Below are 21,399 nucleotides of genomic sequence, written 5' to 3'. Positions count from 1 at the left end.
AAGACCCGTCTGGGAAGTTCCTTTCCTCCTGGCAGTGTCTTAGGCAGTTGGCCAGCACAAGTATAGGGCATGCATGCATGCTTCTCATTTCCAGCGATCATTGTTCCTTACGGAATATATATGTTCATGGCTGTGAGAAGTATACCGATAAATGTTTTATCTAAGTTTTCGGTTTTATAAATTTGGACAGTCTATTTGGTCCCGGTTGTCACCTAGTAACAGAAATGAAAGTTGTGATGCTAAGACTTTTGGTTTCACAGCTCGATAATCTGAGTGATAGACAGCGTTGGACGATGGGCTTATGTGCGTGCAGTGGCAATGTGAAAGGATTGAACTCAGAACGCAGCCAACTGTGCACTTGGGGAGAAGGCTCACACTGTAAACGGAGAGCCAGTACCTTAGGGGCGCGCTACAGCATACTTGATGTTGGTTATGGTAATACTCCAAAGCTTATGCTAAATTGTTTGTATTTTCTTCCAGAACCTTCTGATAACTTGAGGGAGATTCTCCAAAATGTGGCCAGATTGCAAGGAGTGTCAAATATGAGGAAGCTGGGCCATCTGAATAACTTCACTAAGGCAAGTAGCTTCAAACTGTACTCACGCGGTCTTTCATTTGATTTGATAAACATTTCGTGATTATTGAGAAGTTTTAAAATATTTACTTTTTAGTAGATTTTCATCGCTTTCATCATGTTTCCGAGTTTCTGAGGAGTGTTGCTGTGCTGTCTAGGCTGGTCTCAGAACCCCTGAGTACCCTCCATTTCCCTGAGGAGTTGGGACCAGGGTTGCACATCACCATGCCTAGCTGTCAGATGAATGTACATGATAGAATATGTTCATACTGTAGAAAATCCAGAAGCAAGCCACTGTAATCCAGTGGCTTATTTATCTTGTTAACATATGACTATCAATCTCTTATGCATCTTAGAATCGAACATAATTCCCAGAGACCTGTTGTATTTCTCTTCCTTTATCCTGATTGTTTATTCCCATCATCGGCGTCTAAATTAGAGCCCAAGTGAGGTGTAATTTATGGTTTTATTTCCTTTTATTAAATATCAATTTTGTTGATCTTTATGTAACTCAAATAAGCCCCACTGCCTAACTGCTATCATAACTGCTTTTGCTCACCTCAGTGTGTGGCTCTACTTGTCTTGGTGTAGTTTGAAAACTAGGGTTGGCTGTAAGATGGCTCTGACTGCTGTTGCCAACACGGTGGCACCAGCCTGAGTCCTAGAGCGTTCTAGAACAGTGCTGTCTAATAGCAATCCATGTGAGCTCAGGCAGAGAGGCTTTCACAAAACTACCCTAAAATTGCTATTCGCTATATGAAGCATAAGACATTAAGTATCATTTAACTTTTCATACAAGTATTTTACACTGATAAATGGCTCAGTTCCTGCTAGAGATGTTTCTAGTATCTATAAGCAGCTGTGGCTGGTTCTACCAGGCATTGGATGGTACCAAGATAGGCTTTTGGGCTGGGATTGGTCTAAGCCTTCATTCCTAGAGCAGCAATGTTTCTCCTGTCTCTGTCTTGGTGTTTTGTTTTTTCTGTCTGTGTCTAGGCCTTGGAGCAAGGGGATCCATTTCTTGATTCTCCCCCCTCTCTTTTCTTTCCTGGCTTTATCTACATTTCTTTCATAGCACTTCACTTAGTTTTCCTCTACTTGGTCTATGCTTCTTGTTTTGTATTCTGGGACTGTCTCCCTTTCTCCTCTGTGCTCCCTCTCCTTCCCCTCTTTGAACCGTGCCCCCAGCCCACCTCCCACTCCCTTCTCTTCCCTCTGCCCCATTGTGCCCTCCTTTCTTTCCTAATTCTTCTTAGCTTCATGTTTCCTCTCCTCCTCCTGTATGGAGACTATGTGGTAACTTCTGTAGTGAAGTCTTGAGACTTTGTGTATTTTGTATTTATAAACCATATTTTAAAATCCACTTTTGCTTGTTCTGCTGGTCCTGGTGCTAGCTTTTTGTTTGCTGTCTTCAGGTACTTTTGGGTTGGGAAGCCAGATAGCCAGACTTGGTAGAGAATGCTTACAGTAAGAGGGATTAATTCCTCAGTTATGGTCTAAAGAGCTGCCCCATAAATAAATCCATTAACTTTAGACTTGATAAAATTTACTTTGGCTATGATATAGGAGAAGCCTGACGTTTCAGTTAATGTAACCTCACCTAATAGAGACCAATCTTGGGGAAATTTCACAGTACTGTTAATACCATTGGATGCAGCATGTTGCTGGTTAGTAAGATAGCTCTATAGCAGAGTGCATGGCAATTTGAAGCTTATTTTATTTTGATTTATGCTTTTTACCTGTTTCCTAGGTTTTCACTAACTCTTAAGAAGGTAATAAGCCTGCTTAATTGTTGAGCTATAGATGGTAGATCAGGGTTCTTCAGGGTATAGCACTCTTGACTTAACAGAGCAGGTTATGGTTTTGGAAGAAGGCTGAGCCTTGTTTCTGACTCTGTCCACCATATGACAGGAACATTTACTTAACACACCTCAATTGTGATAAGCAGAAATTTCATCAAGAATAGTCAGGTGTTCCTTAGGAGATAAAATGTCTCTATTTAATATCTGCTGCAGCTCCAAATAAATGTGTGTAGATTTTGTAATAAAGTTTACCACATACAAGCACATACTGAACTTGATTATAATAGTAAGCCTCTGAAATCCATATTGTTAGAGCCTGGGTATAAGAAATACTTATTGAGGTGGCATACCCATAAAATCTGCATGTACATGTGCCTACTTAGTGGAATGTAGACATTCTCAAAAACCCAGTAGCTTGATTAGCTGAGAAGATGAAAAGGTAATAATTATAATGCTAGAAGAATAAGAGCTAGTTGGGAATTCTCTTCTGTTTGCCCTAGAACACACACTCTTTCTGAAGTTTAGCTATTGGTTGTAAGCTAGAGAACACTAGCCATCGAAACCAAGCTTCTCAGACCAGGAAGTACTTTGTGCCTTTCCACTCTTCTGCTTCTCTTTATCCCAGATCTAGCTTGTTCCAGACTTCTGATTGAGTATGTTAGGTTGATAGGATTTTTCATTTTAAGAATGGGCTTTCATTGTACTTAGCATTTGCTTTACTGTAAAGTGTAAGTGTAGCTTTGGTGTTAATTGTGCTAATGTACAGGGTGAGCTTTCCTAAAACCTCCTCCTGAGCCATGAAGCAAGCAAATCAGTGCTGTGATCTTTTAATCAGTTGCCTGCCACACACCATGCTTGTCCTCTGCCATCATTGCACTAGACAGAGCAGAGTGTATGGCAGGCTGATGAGGAGGATAATTCTGCTGTTCTGTTTTTACAACAGACAGCATGTTTGCAGTCTAACGACTTGCTTTCTAAAGACGAAGACTTAGGCCCTTTTCATTTTAAAGCTTTGAAAACATCTTTATTTGCTTTTTTTTTTTTAATTTAAAGGGTGTCTATGTGAGGTAGTTACATGAAAATGGCATAGAGGTCACAGTAAAAAGTGAACTCCTTCTCTCATTTGCTACCTTCCCCTCCAAAGCACTCACTCGACCATGATGCAGAGCTTAGTGGCTAGGAGCTACTTAGTTTTGTAGTAACAAACATTGGGTAAATAGGTTTATGTGAGTGTCTTTTGTTCGTTTTGTTTACATTATAAGAATTAAAAGAACTAAATGCAGTGTTTTATAAAGTGCTCTGGTAATTTATTATGTATATACAAATGTTTTTAGATGAGTTTAAGATATCAGTGTGTGTAAATACAGTTTGTGTATGCCTATATCCATCTATGTATATATTGATTTGCAATGTGAAAAAATGCAAACTGCATTTTTCTAAATATACCATTCCATTTGTTTTTAATGTCCACCTCTGTGTTTTGTATGTATGTATGTACAAATTACCTTCTAAGAGTGAGGCTTTGTGGTATAGTCTGTAATCCCAGCTACTTTAAAGGCTGAGCAAAAGGATCTCAAGTTCAAGGACTTGATCTAGTGAGAGACTCGGTGGTAAAAGAGTTGCTGCCAAGCCTGACGGCCTGAGTTTAATACCAGGACCCCCGTGATGGAAGGAGAGAACTGACTTCTGCAAATCGTCCTCTGACCTCCACACTTGCTGGAGGTTCATGTTTGTGCGCGCACACGCGCACACACACACACACACACACACACACACACACACACACTAAGACATATACACGTAGTTGAAATTCAGGGGCCTGTCTGAGCTCCTTAGTCAGACCTTGTCTCACAGAGTTAGAGTAGGAAGCAGTGACAAAGAATAACTCTTGCCTAGCATGAATAGGCTCTGGGTCCAGCCCTGCCAAACAGTAAGTAAGTAAGGCCTGGAAGATGGTGTTAGATACCCCCTATTGCTCTGATAAAACAGTGTGGCCACAGCAACTTACAGAAGAAAGACCTTTGGGGCTTAGAGTTACAGAGGGATGTGACTCTATCCTCTGTAAAGGTAGAGTGTATCTCTGGCAGGGCACCAGAGCAGCATGAGCAAACAGCAGACATGTTGACTGGAGCAGCAGCTGAGAGCCCACAGGCATTTGAAACCTCAGAGTCCACCCACAGTGACATTACCTCCTCTACCAAGGCTCCTAATCCTCCCCAACCACCAACTGGGGGCCAAGTACTCAGATGCCTGAGATTTATGGGGGCCATCTCCTTCAAACCACCACAGATGGCTCAATGGTTCAGAACACTGGCTCGTCCGGAGGACTCAAGTTTGACTCCCAGCACCCCATGTAAGCAGACGACCCTGTAACTCCATTTCTGGTGGATCATATACCCTCTTCTGGCTGCTACGGGCACCAGGCATGGACGTGGGGCATACATCTATATGTAGGCAAACCCCTCTCATACAGTAAGCAAACAAATAAATGTTCTTTAAGACTATGCTGCAGAATTCTCCTATGTGTGAAAAATTTTTTAAACTTGGGTTATTCTGTGTTCTTATAAATAGGGCAAATATTTATTTAACCCTAGTTCTAATTTATTATTATATATTTTTAAATTGGCTTTGTTAATAAGAAAATTCAGAGCTGGAGAAATGCCTTTGTCAAGAACATGTGCTGCTCTTCCAGAGGACCAGGGTTTAGTTCCCAACACTGGTGCTCATAACCCCTGTAACTTCAGCTCCAAGGTAGCTGAAGCCTCAGGCCTCTGAAGGCATCCTATGTATTCACAAGTAGACCCGTATTCCTACACATGATCAGAAGGAATAAAAATGAAATTTTAAATAAATAGATTCTTAAAGGAAAAATAATCTTTAGAGATGATTTGCAAATTCGCTCTGACATTTTTAGAAGTAGCCTTTTGTGAGTGTGATTATGTGAGGAAGTCATATTATCCGACACGGATGAGTGTGGGGTTTCATAAGCAGGTGTACCAGTGACGTAGCAACCTTAGCCTATTTGAAGATTTCTGTCTTCAGCATTTACTTTGCTTATACAATTGACATGTTTATGACAGGACTATAGCTTTCTAATGGTATTGATTGGTATTAACTTTATTTTCAGTAGGCAGCAAATTTAACAAACCTAAAGTAACTTGACTAAAATGAAAAGAAGTTAGTTTCTTACATAGTTATGACGATGAAATGTTGGGTTCTAATTTCAGGCAAACAATTCACGTTGACAGTGCATCACTGGGTCTCTCTTTTTCTCTCTTTTTGTTTTAGATTTACTTACTTTATGTGCATCAGTGTTTGCACAAATATATGTCAGTACATCCTGTGGGTACTTTGTCCTGCAGATAACCAGAAGCGGGCATCAGACCCCTGGAGCTGGAGTCAGCCAGTTAGGAGCTGCCATGATGCTGGGAACTGAACCCAGCTCCTTTGCTACACCAGCCAGTGCTCTAACTGCTCAGTCATCTCTCTAGCCCTAAGTCACTGCCCCATCCAGCCTTCAGGGATGACTGACCATTTGCTGTTGTGGAAACAGTTATGCTTTTCCTGGGGAAGACCAATTTTCCACTTTGTTGCCTTCCTTAGTTGCCCAGTTCTTTTTCTGGGGATGAGGCCCCCTGAGCTTCTGTCTTCCTCCAAGGCATAGTGGGTGTCTTCCTTGTTCAGGTCATGTCTAGCCAGCCATTTTGTCAGACTTCCTCGGGGTACTTTCTCTTGTGTTCCTCGGAGGAAAAATCTTTCAGCAAACTACCTACCTGTTCTTTTAGCTCTTATAATCTTTTCACCTCTGAGCCTTGGGTGCAGAAGTTGTGTTGTAGAAGCGTCAGCTGGGAACAGGCATTTTGATCCATAGTGGTTTTCTGTAGTGGTCTGCATCTGTTGCAGAGAGAAGTCCTTGATGAAAGAAGAACAGTTATTTAGTATTAAAAACTAATAGTGTAAGTGTAATGCTTATAAATCTATAAATCTACAAAGGTAGATTTTGTTTCTGATGCTTTTTCCAAATTTGGTGAAATATTTCTAGTTTATACTTCAGCAATAAATCGTATATGGTACTTCAATTTTAAGTGGAATTTTTAGATCTATTTTTTAGGTTTTAGGAAACACAGTTTTATGTTGTATTTATTTGCCAATTTTATTTTATTTCCTCAGTAAATTTCTTGTATATTTTCTTTGCCTTGAAAAATTTTGTTTTTTACTATCCAGTTTTCCTCCTTTTTATATTATTATAAGCATCTGTATTAACTTGGCTGGCTGAATTAGAGTTCTCAATTTTGTTCTCCCTAAATGTTTGAAGTTCTAGCTCTTAGGAACTTAAAAATAGAGGTGTATTTGGGGATTTAGGCTATTAGAAAAGCTATGGGCGGATCTAATGCAGTATGACTACTGTCCTTAAAAGAGATGAGGACACAGATGTGTGCAGAGGAGAGATCATTTGAAGATACAAGCATAGCCATCTACAAGCCAAAGGGAAAGCCCTTTCCAAGACAGATTTCAGCCCACATCTGGACTTTAGGTCTGCAAATCCTGAGAAAGTACATTTCTGTTGTGTATGTTCTGATACCCTGGCAAACTAGAAAGGAATCTTAGTTTTTCTATCATATATGCTATAGTCCATCGTTTGTTTGTTTGTTTGTTTGTTTTTTTCCTTGAAAATAGAGTCTCATGTAGCCCAAGCTGGCCTCTGGAACTTACTCTAGCCCCTAGACTTCCTGTCTCTGCTTCCCAATGACTGGAACTGCAGATGTGCTACCAGCACGCACATATTTGTGACTGATATGTTCCTTTCACTTTTAGGTATGCCATATACATACACACACACACACACACACGCTTACTTCACTTTTTAACATAGTGTTTGCTATGATCTTAAAGCCACGTTAAAGCTTACTGTTGTAAGTATATTTGTATTTATGTGCACATGTGTTACCGAGAGAATAGTAAACTTGTGAGTTTGTTCTTTAGGGTCTCTTCTTTTCACAGTGACAAATACCAAAGTCACCTAGGGTTTTTCTTTGGCTCTACACAGAGAACTCCACCCCCTCCCAAAAAAAAACAACCCCCAAACAAACCCAGAGTTAAAAACAAGTAGAGAGTGTTGTTTGAAGACAACAAACTACTTGGCCATCCAGAAGTACGGAGGCCAGAGGTGCAGAGAAAGGCTCCTGTGAAGTGGGCGTCCGTCTCTTGTTCTCAGGGAAGACTCTGTGCTGACTTGAAGCACAGACAGTGCATGACCACGAGTTGTCTGAGGAGAAAGGGCTGGCGTTGAAGGATAAGAAAGGCGGGGGCAGAGATCCTCTTCATGGGTCTGTTGAGCCCTGGGGCTAACTCGGATGAGATACTTAACGCCTAAGCTAGGCAGAAAATTTGACATAGAAATTTGTAGTATTTTTATAAGACAAATAAAATTTATTATCCTGGAGACTAGGGCTGTTAATAACAAGCTTTCAGTGGAAGCTCTTTAGAGGTGAGGAAGATCCAGAGGGTGGCAGTTCTGTCAGTGCCAGAGAGAAGGCTGAGCTCACATAGGAAAAATGCCACAGTCTGCAAAGAGCACAGGAGCCAGCAAAGGACAGAGCTGATTGCATGGTCAGATCAAAGGACTACAGCTACTAAAAAGGCCTCAAAGATGCTAGCGTCTATATCAGTTTGCACCTTGAAAAATAACCATGTAAGTAGCAAAGAAATAGAACTGTGGAGAAAATGAGTGAAAAAGTAAGGTTTTTCACTAGAATCTTAAAAAGTTTTAATTTAATTTAAGAAAAATACGTTATCTAAAATCTAAAAATCCCTAGATGTGTTAGTGCAGTGGTTCTCAGCCTTCCTAATGCTGTGACCCTTTAACAGTTCCTCATGTTGTTGTGTGACCTCAGCCATAAAATTATTGTTTCTACTTGATAATTGTAATTTTGCTGTGGCGAATCCTAATGTAAATATCTGATCTGTGGCCTCTGTGAAAGGGTCATTCAGTGCCCAGATTGAGAACCACTGGTATAGGAGAGAAGGTTCAGACAGTAGAAAATACGGAACAGTTGAAATAAGAGAAAATAGAGAAGAAAAGATGATTTAATGAAAATACACATACCTTTTGCCAGCAGAAGAGAAGAGATTTGGACAGAGTGATTTTGAAGAGATAATATATGGAATGTTTTTTAAAAATTGATAAAATGTTCAAAACCAGAGATTCCCAAGGTATTATTTATTTTACACAAAGTGGATGCAAAGGAAATCACAACTGAACAAATCAAAGCAGGAATGATGATAGCCAATGATGAGGAAGAAAATGGCTGAAAGAATGTGAGGAAAAAGACATGTTTTGAAAGAGCAGACAGCAAGATTTATGCTAGACTTTGAGCAACCAAGTGGCCTGAAACTTTAGGAAGAAAATAGCAATTAAACTAAAATTCAGTGTGTTCGCCAAAATTGCTTTAAAAACGAAAATAAAATCACTTCCAAACAAAAACCAGTACAAACCTAGGCAAAAGTAAGATCACAACATGAGCAAAGAATGTCACCAGTAGCAGCAACAGAGCTCGTGACCAGTGGGGGCACTGTGACATTAGGGAAGAACGATAAAGGGAAACCGGTGTGAATATCAGCTATTATTAACTGGGTGTGGGTTGAAAAAATAACCAGTTAACAGCAGTGCTATCTTATGCATCCTGAATGACACAGGCAAGAAAGGAGGGAAAGTGAAGCTAAGAGTAACCGGGGTCAGAGTACTAAAGCCTCCAGCCCCGAGGCCGAGGCCGTGGGGAAGAAGTGCTGTCTGTAGACAGTCAGCAGTAAACACAGGGCCATGGCAGTGGGGGCTCAGACGGGAACACGGCAGAAGACGACAAAAGACAGGCAGTTCAAAAAGTGCAGGGAAGAGGTCAGTCGAAAGTTGTGGTTAAGTAAAGTTTACATGGTAGAAATAATGCACTGTATTTTTATTATACGATTACAGATTCTTTTAGAAATTTATTAAAGAAAAGCGTTCCATTTTTGTGCCTAAAATTGTGCATAGACAAGCATATCAATCTAAACTCATATGTAAGGTATTTTTGTGTTTCTTCTAACAGCTTCTTTGCGATATTGGCCATAGTGAAGAAAAACTGGGCTTTAATTATGAAGACATCATAATTTGGTAAGTTTAGTTCAGGTTTTTCTTCCATCCCTTATTTTAGTAATTTCTATTGTAACAATTTAAGTTAGAGCTAGGACGCCTGCAGCACATGCCTGGTGCATGTAGACACACTGTCTGGCTGAAAGGAAGAGTCAGTAACTCGGTCGTGTGAGCATTCGTTCAGATTCTGTACTGCTGGGTACAAAGAGCTAGACCTAAATACCCAGCCTTACCTGAACTTCTCCAAAGATTGTAATTAAATATTAAGTTTGCAGACTGAATTTCTCATTCTTTCCAGGAAACGTTGGAACAAAAAACCCCTAGATTTTACCTAAGAAAGAATGTATCTATTACAAACCTATTGTAGGCTAATAGGTAATTGATCAAGCAGTTTCAGTATCACTTTTTGATGTTCTTGGGAGTAAACATTAATATAGTAGTATGTGTTTACTACTGTTAAATATCTTGTTATTGAATTAAACTAATTATCCTTTGAGACATGTTGAAGCACACATGCAAATAAAGGATACATTGTAGAAACATCTAAAGATACAGTTTGAAAAGATTATAGGATTTCTTCTTGCATTTACACAATATGCCAGAAGATGAATAAAACTCCCAATTGGCTGAATTATGTGACTATTCAGAGGAAGCACAGAAGAAAGACATCACCAAATACAATTCTTTACTTTTTAGTGGTTTTTGTTTGGTTGTTTGGTTGGCTTTTCTTAAATAGAATTAATTGTATATAACAAAAAGTTTGGGATACCTTAGCCAAGAAAGAACTTGATATGCGAGTATATCCTGAAGTATGAAAAATCTGAAATGCTCCAAAATCCGAGACTTTGTTAGAGCCATCTCAAGTGTTCACAAGTTTGGGGGTTTAGATTTTCAAGTAAGAGACACTCAGTTTGAAATAGTCTTAAAAGTAGTCTCAGTCTAAAAATACAAGGAATCAGAAATACTTCTCCTCCCAAGCATTTCAGATGAGGGCAAAGTAACCTCCACTGAACTGCGGTGTCTTTGAAACCTGTGTAACAGAACGTTTTTGTTTTCCTACAGTCTGCGCTTAGCTTTATTAAATGAGGCAAAAGAAGTAAGAGCAGCTGGGTTGCGAGCGCTGCGCTATCTCATCCAAGATTCCAGTATTCTGCAGAAGGTGCTAAAACTGAAAGTGGACTATTTAATAGCTAGGTAATGTTCTGAGACATGCCTGTCTTTCTCATGCCTTTAAAGTTTTCTGTTTAGCATCCAGCCAAACCTGTACAGATTTTTGGTGTAAAGCTTAATTTTGCAAAGGTGCATGATCAAGTAAGACCAAGACGAAGGGGGTTTTAGCAAAGGAGGAACTCCCTTGATACTCTCTAGCAATTGTAAAATAGTTTTCTCCTTAGAGATTTGATAGATTATAAGAACAAATAGATTTGTTTTCCTGTCTTTGCATTTCACATTATATGTTAATTAATGTGTATAATCGACATATGTAAGTATACATTATTGTTTTCTCATCATCTGTAAGGTTCTTCCACATTGATCGTATCTGTTTTTAAAATGTATTTTTGCTGTGAAGTATTTGGTCTTATGCTTAGGACATACTTGAATCTGTTCCTTCAGGATAGTTTTCAGTGTTGCGCTATTTTGAATGAATCTGCCCTGCAGTCTTGTGTAAGTCTGTGGGGTGCTCACTTCTTAGAAGCAGGCATAGAGAAGGAAATGTCGGAACATGATGCATGTGTGCTTAGCTATGTGATTGGGGTCGGTCTCCCTCTCTCTTTGTAAAATTGATTTTTATTCTTTAATCCCTTTTTACAGTCCAGACTTCATCCCCCATCCACTCCCTATTCCATACCTCCCTCACCCCAGTGTCCAAAAGCATGTCCCCACCCCACCCCCTCACCCCCACCTCACCAGGCCTCCTCACTCCCTGGGGCCTCCAAGGGTTAGATGCATCTTCTCACTGAGGCCTGACCAGGACGTCCTCTGCTGTCTATGTGTTGGGGCCTCAGGTTGTTTCTTAAGAAATGGCACTGATCATTTAGATGCCTTGACTGTTTTGTGAGCTTTATTCACACATACTGGGTTTGGGACTTTTGTTGTTTGTTGCAGCAAATCTCCTCCCAAATATGCCCCGGCAATGAAAACACAACACAGTTCATATGATTACATGCTGTATACCAAGATTGGGCAGATCTGCCGCTACACCACCATCTTCCACAGCTTATGAGACCCCTTAGAACTTGCAGTTTCTCCAGGCCATGTGCTTCTGCTCCGCTTTTCTCCTTCCTCCTCCTCTGTGTCCTCTCCCTCTCACCTTCCACTCCACCTTCCCTTTTATCTGCCCAATCATCAGCTCTCCTTTACTTTACCTGAGTACTGACTCATTCCTTGTTTGCAACCACTCACCAGAGAATGGAATTAACATCAAATAGAATTAGCCCCAGGGCTATCCACAACAGTTGTTTGTTGTGGGTTAATTTATTTATTTATTTGTGTTGTTGTTGTATTACTTTGTTTTGACAGGGTTTCCACTACAAATTCCAGGCTGGCTTCAGACTTACTGATTCTCCTGCCTCACCGTCTTTGGGGTCACACGTGCCTTAGACTTCGTAGTGGTGGCAGTGCCATTATTTTTTCTTCTGATTTTAGCTACTAATATATAGATAATAGGATGTACTGTCTTCTTTCACAGCAGTCTTGGTAAATCCCTATAGTTTCCCTAGTTTATGGATTACGTGGGCCTCCCATGCTTGTGAGCGTTGACTCCTGAGGACTCACCTCCAGGACCTTTAGCCTTAGTCTTGCTTCAGTCCTCTGCTGAGAACTGCACTGCATCCGGATGTCCCTAGTTCGAGTGGAAGGTGCCAAATATTCCACTGGCTTGACTTTGCGTAGCTGTTAGTAAACTATGGCCCTCACTTGTATTTTTGAAGTCAATTCATTCATTCGTGATGGCTTCTCATTTCTAAATAGACTGAACACATTGGTATTTAGTTTTTAGTTCTGCTAATACATATTTCTGCTTTGGGTATCAGGATAATGTCTTATGAAATAACCATTGTCCTTTTTATTCTTTGAAAGATACTATGTAAAACTTGTGACTTGTGTTAAAATTTTCCCCTAGGTGGTTACAACTAGACCATCGAACCTTACATTTGTGGATTTTTTTGTTTGTTTTTTAATTGTGGTTTACTTTGCTTGGTGGATACAGCACTGTTGAGTTTTCCATGTTGGTGTATGTCTGTTTGGAACTCACTAAGGCTTGACTTTGGTGTCTTTGAGAGGTCTGTCTCGGTGCTGCTTCCTTCTGTTCTTGTCTGGTCCTGTAGCATCCATCAGACTCTCTCCTGCTGTACAACTCCCGTCACATAAGTAAATTCAAGCTTGTCACCTTACTACATGGGTGTTTTTGTCTCATCTGTTCTTTGTATTTTCTTTTCTTGTGGTTTTGTTACAGTTTGTGTTTTCAAGACAAGATCTCAAGTAGCTCAGGCTGGACCTGATTCCTGGACTCCTGCTGTTACCCTGCCCTGCTGTGTTGGAGTCCTCCATTCCTGCTATGGCAGAGGAGTGGACTGTGCCTTCTGCACTGTTGTGCTGGTTGGGTTGTGCCGACCTAACCCTCACCTGCTTCTTAACTCCTCAAGTGTTACTTACTGAGCCCACTCAGTGTTCATAGGCGACATTTGCTTGCCTGTGTTTGCACCTCATACTTCCTTGGAGTGCTATTTATTTGGCAGATCTTGTACTGTTTATTGTAGCACAGGCCTACAAAAGGTGAATTTTTCATCTTTTACTTGTTCATGAACATCTATTTTGATTTGCTGTTTTAAGGTTAATTTGATACTAGTAATTTTTCTTTTTTTTTTTTTTTTTGGTTTTTTTTTCGAGACAGGGTTTCTCTGTATAGCCCTGGCTGTCCTGGAACTCACTTTGTAGACCAGGCTGGCCTCGAACTCAGAAATCCGCCTGCCTCTGCCTCCCGAGTGCTGGGATTAAAGGCGTGCGCCACCACACCCGGCGCAATTTTTCTTTTTTTAAAAGAGATATTTATTAACTGTGTATCTGAGTATTTTGTCTGCATGTATTTATATATATATATATATATATATATATATATATATATATATATATATATATATACATACATACATACATATACACACACACACACACACACACACACACACACACACACCGTGTACCTGCCTGGTGCCTGAATTGGTCAGAAAAAATGCACCAGATCTTCTGGAACTAGAGTTACTAAAGGCTGTGAGCCACCATGTGGGTGCTAGGAATTGAACCTGGGCCCTCTATAAGATAGCAACAGCTCTTAACCATGGGGCTCTTAACCATTGTCAGTGAGTGTGTGTCCGTCTGTGTCTTCTACCTGTTCCTTACTCTCAGTCAGTGCCCTCTACAGGGTTTTATATGCTGCAGCTTACCCTCCCATGGCACTCAGGTCACTGTGCTGGGTCATCTTACGTCACCCATGTATCTGAACCCACCCTTACTGGATTTTTAACCTTCGTTAGTTTGTTTGTTGTTAACGTCATAGTTCAAGGCTTATTACTCCTCACCTAACTTTATTCCAGACTGCCCTGCCAGTAAGTCTTCCTCTTTAATGCTTGCTTCAGTTATTGCCTTATGAATTATCTGTTTAAAAATTTGTTTCTGCTTTTATTTTTCCATCTCTATTTTCACAGACATACTAAACCACAGTTATTTTTGAAGTTCTTATATGTAAATCGTCTGTATTTTTTTTTCTGTTGTCATTTTTTTTTTTTTAATTTGGAGTTCTTGAGACTTTTGGGTATTTGTTTTAAAACATGGCTTATAACAACTAGACTATGTGCAAACATTCATGTTTAAGATTTCTGGCACTGGATAATGTTATCATTTTCCTTTGAGGAGAGTTTTATTCAAGAGTCTTGCCTTACTGCACTAGTTTAGATGTTTGTTTGGGTTTTTTTTAGATTTATTTATTTATGAGTACACTGTTGCTGTTTTCAGACACACCAGAAGAGGGCATCAGATCTCATTATAGATGGTTGTGAGCCACCATGTGGTTGCTGGGAATTGAACTCATGACAGAGCAGCCAGTGCTCTTAACCATTGAGCCATCTCTCCACCTCACTAGTTTAGGTTTTGCTAATGTTCAAAGTAGCAGTGATTCGGAGTCTAAAACTAGAACTGAGATCATTTAGCAGAGCCTCCTCCTTGGCCAGCCCCAGCTGGAGAATCTTTCTTAGTCAGTTAATTATTTCCTGCATCTCTGCTCTGTTCTTGTGCTTCTCAGAGTAGGCTTTTACTGGGCTCATTAGAGCCTAATCCTGCCTTTGCACAGCATAGAGCCTGTCCAGTGCTTTGGTGAGAGCATTGATACAGATGTTTAAGCTCATAATCCTGTCCTTCCCTCCTTTGGGCACTTACCTGCCTTCAAGGACATCTCTGTCAGTCCTGCAGGGCTCCTGCTGCCCCACAGCTGGGGCTGACCATGTTCCCAGTGGAGATGGCGTGATGGACCGTGAGGCTCCTCAGCTTGTCTTTTCAGGGTTGAGTAGCAGTTGTCTGCAGGAAGCTTGTCAGCCTTTAGAGTTAGTTTTGGCAGAGGATTGGGTATGATCCAAGCTTTCTGGTTGTAGCTAAAAATGTAAATCTTTATCCACATGATTTTGTGTGTGTGTGTGTGTGTGTGTGTGTGTGTGTGTGTGTGTGTGTGTGTGACAGAGACAGACTCTGTAGAGAGTTAGTTGCTGGACTTGAGCAAACACTCCAGCTCTTCCCTGTTTATTTCTAAATTCCATTTAGACAAACCAGAAATGCTTTGAATAGTAACTTACCTAATTATAAAACATTGGTTAAAATAGGAACTGCCTAACATAGTTTTTGAGTAATTTTGTTATGACATAAAACAAAATTTATTATATTTTATCTTATTTTATTAAATGTTATCTAAGTGATACTTGATCAAATATTATTGAAGAGAATTCTGAATTTAAGTTATTTAGTAAAATAGTGTTGTTGTTGTTTTTTTGAGACAGAATCTCACTACTATGTAGTTCTGGCTGTTCTGGAACACCCTGTAGGCCAGGCTGGTCTCAAACTCAGAGCTCCACCTGTCTCTGTTTCCAAGGGCTGGGATTAAAGGTGTGTACCATGCCTGGTTAAAATAGGATCTTACATTGAATAAGACAGTCATGATGGATACAATTCAATCTGATTAAAATCACAAGCTAAGACAATGTGGAAATGGTTCCTTTAGAGTATATATACACTGCTGTGACTCACCAGGTCAGGGAACTCTTCCCACGTATGTGATGCTTAGCTTCATTTGTATGTTGTGATTCTTTCTTGATAGGTGTAGCACCTTTTCCCCCCCTTGAGATTTTATCTCATATTTCTGGTAATATTTATCACTAGAGTACATTAAATATTTGCTGTTACTGTAAAAGCATGTACTACAGTTTTAATACACTATACTGGACTCTGAAGGTAAATGTGATCTAATATTCTGTAAGGTATTGTTACACAGGATTTCCCAATGACTGGTGCATTATTTGTTATTTAGGTGCATTGACATTCAGCAGAGCAACGAGGTGGAGAGGACACAAGCCCTTCGCTTAGTCAGAAAGGTAGGCTCCGTGTGTGAGGGCGGAAGGGTGCTGAGTGCGCTCAGTGTCATGCTGCTAAAGAATGACTTTTCATTAAACACTTTAATTTTGTTAAGAGATTTTATGAAGTACATAGAGCTGTTACACATGTGAAGCGTGACTATTTGTGTAATTAGTATATGTGATTGAGATAGCTAGAATATTCTCAGGAAATGATCGTGCTGAGGGGGGTTTCTGTCTGTAGTGGACATGTAAATGTAGTTACAGCTTAATTATTAGACAATGGATTCTTTGCGCACAACTATCCTCCTCTGTCTCTGATATGTGGCCGTTTCTTAGCTAACAGTATGAAATGGATGTCACAAACAGGGGCTCATCACTTTCAAGATGAGTTTGGCCACAACCCATGGGCACTTGTGACAAACAATTGGGCTGACATCTTTACAGTATAATATGCTACAGTTTAAGCCCAGTAAAGGATTTGATTAAAGGCAGTTCACAATGCTTCTGAGATCCCTCCCCTGTCTGTTGTAGTTGTGATTTACTCATGACCAACTAGGAAAGGAAACAGAAAGTAAAGTCGGTTGGGACACATCCTGAAACAAGTATCATATCTTTCCCTTTGATGCAGTGTATGTTTGTGGATGTGAAATGTCTAATATTATTATTACTGATGTTTTAAAGCTGGGTCTGACTATGTGGCTTAGCTGGGTGAGATAGACTACAAAGCCCAGGATGGCCTCAAACGCTTGACCCTCTTGCCTCAGCCTCCCTAATGCTAGGATTACAGGCGTGCATCACTGACTTCAGCTTTCAACTATTGATTGATTGAATTTATTAGCTGTCTCTTTTTTCTTTTTACTGTCTTTGAATCCATTGCGTGTTTGAGACAGGGGGCTGCAGAGTTAGTATACTGACGTGTTTGCTTCCTTCCCAGTTAACCTCAATGGTTTAGTAATGGTCCGCAAGTTCACTGTAGTAAAGAATAAGGGAAGGATGAGGTTCTTTAAAGAAGGTTGAAGTTCTGTTCAGGTGATATTGGGAAGAGGCTTGGAGACTTTTGTTTTAAGAAAATGGTTAGCTTTGAACTATGATTTGGCTTCTCATATTTATATTTTAAAACAACCTATATTTTTTGTTTGTTCATAAATTCTTCCTAATGCTATGAGTACTCATGACAAGAAACAAAAATTTCTTCCTGTAGAACAGCTTGGAGCTTGGAGTTATATTTTCTGAATAGATTGCATTAAAAATAAATTATATGCTAAAAATAATAATCCTAGCATCTTTTTTCTAAAGTCTGTTTTCCAAGAGGGGAGATTAGTGAGGAGAGAGCTCTGGTTCTACAGTTTGTCACTCTCATTCTTCAGGGGAAGTCGTGACGCAGATCCTAGAGCATTATGTTCGCTTCCCTGTCACTGTTTTACTGTCACATACAGAGGAAGGAACCTCAAGAGAGAGCTTGACTGTATACTGAATAAATAAAAACAAGCAGAGAGTATAGGTATCATAAAAGCAATGTATCCTTTTGTTATTAATGAAATAGTCTTGCAGAACCTCTAAAAATATTTAGGGGACCCTTCATAATTGTTGACCTATATGTGCTTTCAGAAGAAAAGATAGTATCTAATAGATTCAAACAGTTGACCCCCAAGTTTTTGGATTATTTAGTAAATATTCTGTCTCCCCCATATGTCTGTTTCTCTGTTTAGGGAGCGTGTATGTGTGTGTGTGTGTGTGTGTGTGTGTGTGTGTGTGTGTGTGTGTGGTGGGGGTTGTTAAGAAAGAGGCTCACTCTCTCACCTAGGCTGGGCTTAAGCTACTGGAGATCCTCTAGCTACCTTATACATGCTAGGATTATAGTTGTGAGCCATCATGCCTATCTTGTATACGTTAAAATTTAATTTATAACATAGTTTCATTAAATTGTACTCTTAAAAATAATTTAATAGCAACATAACACAGAGACAGTTTAATTCCATTGTTTCCCGAGGTACAAATCATTGGTATGTTATTACTTTAAAAAGCAATAGCCATATAATATACATATATAAAATTTGTTATCTATTTATTACTTGGTAGTAACTATAAGCCAAGATAAAACTTATAGGCTAAGAGAAAGCTATAGACTAAGATAAAACATAGGCTAAGAGAAAATAAGTACATATAATGTATTATACATATTTTCTTGATAGAAACTATATAGGCCAAGAAGAAGAGCTATAGTGTTTGGATTCTCTTTCATTTAGCTAAAAGTATTAAAACATTTGATGAGTAAAGGCTGTCCGTTAGCATTAGAGGTACATGGGTCCTTTCTCAGCAATACCTGGACCCTGAAATCAATAAGGGGCAGGTGGATCTGGAGGCCAGAGGTCTGTGTCTGGGGATTTCTTCTGTTTCATTTCAGGATCTATCCTTGAACCTAGAGCTTATCTATCCAGCTAGACTGGCTTGCCAGTGAGCTCTAGAAAGCTGCCATTCTCTGAACCCAGAAGTGGATTTAGAGGTGCTCCATATGATAGGTGAGGTGATACGCCAGGGCACCTGAATAACTCAGGACCTCATAGTTGCAGAGTAGGCTTTTTTACTGACGGCACTGTCTCTTCAGTTTCCTCCAAAGTTAAGTGTTTTTTTTTTTTAAATTCATTTTCCTCATGCACGTGTGTGTGGGGGTGTGGTGTGTGCCCTGATACACAAGTCGATGTCAGAGGACAACTTGCAAGAGTGAGTTTTCTGCGTTGAGTATGCGGGTCCCAGGGTATGAGCTTAGGTATTGAGGCTTAGCTGCAGCCACCTTTACCCACTGAGCCATCTCACCACTTCATTAATTCCTTTTATTCAAACATTTGTTTTATTAATACTTTGATGATTCTTACGATAATAACTCAGGCTTTTTATATGCATTCAACATGTTTAATACCTAGCTTCTTTACCTAGGAGCAATTAAGGAATACTTCAGTCACGTTCCCTTATCTTCTTGGCACTTTTTCTTTTCAGTGTCTTTCATCTCTTCTTTCTTTTCTCATTCCTTCCAGTATTCTTTTCTGGTTTTGTCTTACACGATCTCTAGGGTTTGCCACCAGGCAGCTGCTCCTATGCTTTCTTCTCATTACTGCACCAGGGCTGGTCAGTAAAGTCCATGCTGTGAAGGCATTAGGCGCAGACTTCAGGCCGAGGCTAGGCACAGTGGCTTGCATGTGTAATCCTCCTTGTGGGGAGAGGGTAAGGGAGACAGACAGACAGGCAGACCCCTGCAGCTCTTGACTAGCCATTTTCGCTGTGTCATTAAGCTCCAGGTTCAGAGAGCAACCCTGTCTCAAACATAAAATGGAGAGTAATTGAGGAAAACATCCAACATTGGTATCTGGTTTCCACACACTGGGACATGTACACATGTACCTCCCCCTCCACACACTATAGAATACATTTTACTTCTTATCATGCTAACTTAATATTATATTCATATGGAATTTTTTTATTCATAAAATAAATAAAAGGGCTGTTTTCTTTTCCTTTTACATATAAGAATTCAATTTCGTGGAATCACATGCCTTTAATTTTCCACACCACTAAATAGTAGGAAATCCAGAGTGAGAACCCAGTGTGCAGATTCCTAGAGTCACATTGGCTAATGGGTGTTAAATACAACCTGCCTACCTTGGTTCTGCCAACCATTTCTATCCAAGCTGTCATCTGATGACATCATCCATGTAGGCAGAGGACCACCGTGACCTCAGTTATTGCTTGCTTCCCATTTACTTCCTCCTCTTTCTGTCCTCCAGTCCCCTTGCAGCTGCCTGTCTCTGAGCACTGTTGTCTAACTGCTTTGTGCCACTTGTGCAGATTTATTGCCTAGTCTTGAACTTGGCATTATATGTCTGTTCCTGCCAGAAAAGAAGATTGTAACCGTGGCCACAGAGCATGAAGCATGTCATGGCTTTTCCTTGATTGAGTGTTCGTAGGTCAAAGAGGAGAGCATCCTTTGAGCTCAGTGACTTTTTTTTAAAAAAATACTTTCTCTGCATGCATCCATCTCCCTGGAAAATAGCAATTATGATTTCATTTATAAAAATTTAATTTAATTTCATAGGCCTTAGTCATCGATCTCCTGTGTCAGAATACAAGGTCTAACTCTTCAGCAGGTTCTTAACGCCAGCAGTGTCCAGGAGAGGCTACTTTTCCTCCTCTCAAAACAAAACCACCTTCTCTTTCCCTGCCCGTGGCTGTTATTTTGAAATGGTTGTCTACCAGATAGTCTTAAACAGTAGTCTGCCACCTGCTTTATTTTCATTCTGCTTTCTGAATCATATGTAGACCCTCTTCACCTGTTTCCAGAACTGCAGTTGTATTGCCAATTTGACGTTTGACACGAGGTTCACCTGGAGTCTCATCACTTGGTTTCTGTATGGTCTACTGCACGGTTTTTCACATCAGGAGATTCTGGGTTAGTCAGTCTTCCTGACAGCTGAGGACAAGTGGAGGCAACATGAGGGACATGGAGATGGACCAGCCCTGGTGTGCATTGGGGACATTGAGGAGCTGTGTACGATGCCATTCCCGTTCTGGAGGGACTTAAAATCTTAGAGATAGCAAAATCTTGTCTAGTTTTAATCACTAGAAAAAGCCTGCTAGTTTTAATAATAGCCGTTTATACAAAGCTAAGTGTTAAAATCGCTGCCTGAGTCAAACAAGAATGTTGTGCCCTTAACTCGCTCCCTCCAAGTAAAATGAATTTTAAAATATACTAAACCTGAATTATTTTTTGATTCTTCTCTGTTACAGATGATTACTGTGAATGCTTCCTTGTTTCCTAGTTCTGTGGCCAACTCATTAATTGCGGTTGGAAATGATGGGCTTCAGGAACGAGACAGAATGGTCCGGGCTTGCATCGCCATCATCTGTGAACTAGGTCAGAATTGTCTTCCAGTCATGAAGAAAGGTTATAAAGCGCACGGAACGTTCCCCAATGTCTTTAAAAGGAAAATGCTCTGTCTATTGCTACAAAAAATATGAAAATGTACATTTGTGATAGAATATTAGATATTATTTATCAAATAATTCAGAAATTATGTTGTCACTTTTCATTTTTCAGATTTATGAAACTTGATTGTGTGTAATCCAATAATAACAATAATATCTACTAAAATCTAGCCTTCCTTGATTGATGATACAGTATCTTGATATAGTTTAAAAATAATAGCCTAGACTGTGCAGAGTAAATCCTAAAACCCTGTTTTATTAGAAATGAAAAGTTAGAGTGAAAACAGACTAAAGACTGACTGC

The 21,399-nt window shown here is 39.9% G+C and overlaps 1 protein-coding gene across 2 annotated transcripts in view; it reads left to right on the top strand.

Moving 5' to 3' along the window:
- The window catches only part of Rictor (RPTOR independent companion of MTOR complex 2), an 89,367-nt gene that overhangs the window by 27,324 nt on the left and 40,644 nt on the right, over nt 1-21,399 (top strand). For both annotated transcript variants that reach the window (XM_021183027.3, XM_021183026.3), the window contains exons 3-7: nt 481-578; nt 9,462-9,526; nt 10,568-10,699; nt 16,074-16,137; nt 20,899-21,025. In XM_021183027.3, the coding sequence (XP_021038686.2) occupies nt 481-578; nt 9,462-9,526; nt 10,568-10,699; nt 16,074-16,137; nt 20,899-21,025 (486 nt within the window). The remainder of the gene's footprint in view (nt 1-480; nt 579-9,461; nt 9,527-10,567; nt 10,700-16,073; nt 16,138-20,898; nt 21,026-21,399) is intronic.

The sequence above is a fragment of the Mus caroli genome, unplaced genomic scaffold, assembly GCF_978045245.1.
Source record: "Mus caroli unplaced genomic scaffold, Mus_caroli_1 scaffold_16, whole genome shotgun sequence".
Classification (NCBI taxonomy): domain Eukaryota; kingdom Metazoa; phylum Chordata; class Mammalia; order Rodentia; family Muridae; genus Mus; species Mus caroli.
The sequence above is the reverse complement of the archived record's forward strand: the minus strand, read 5'-3'. Positions and strand labels throughout refer to the sequence as shown.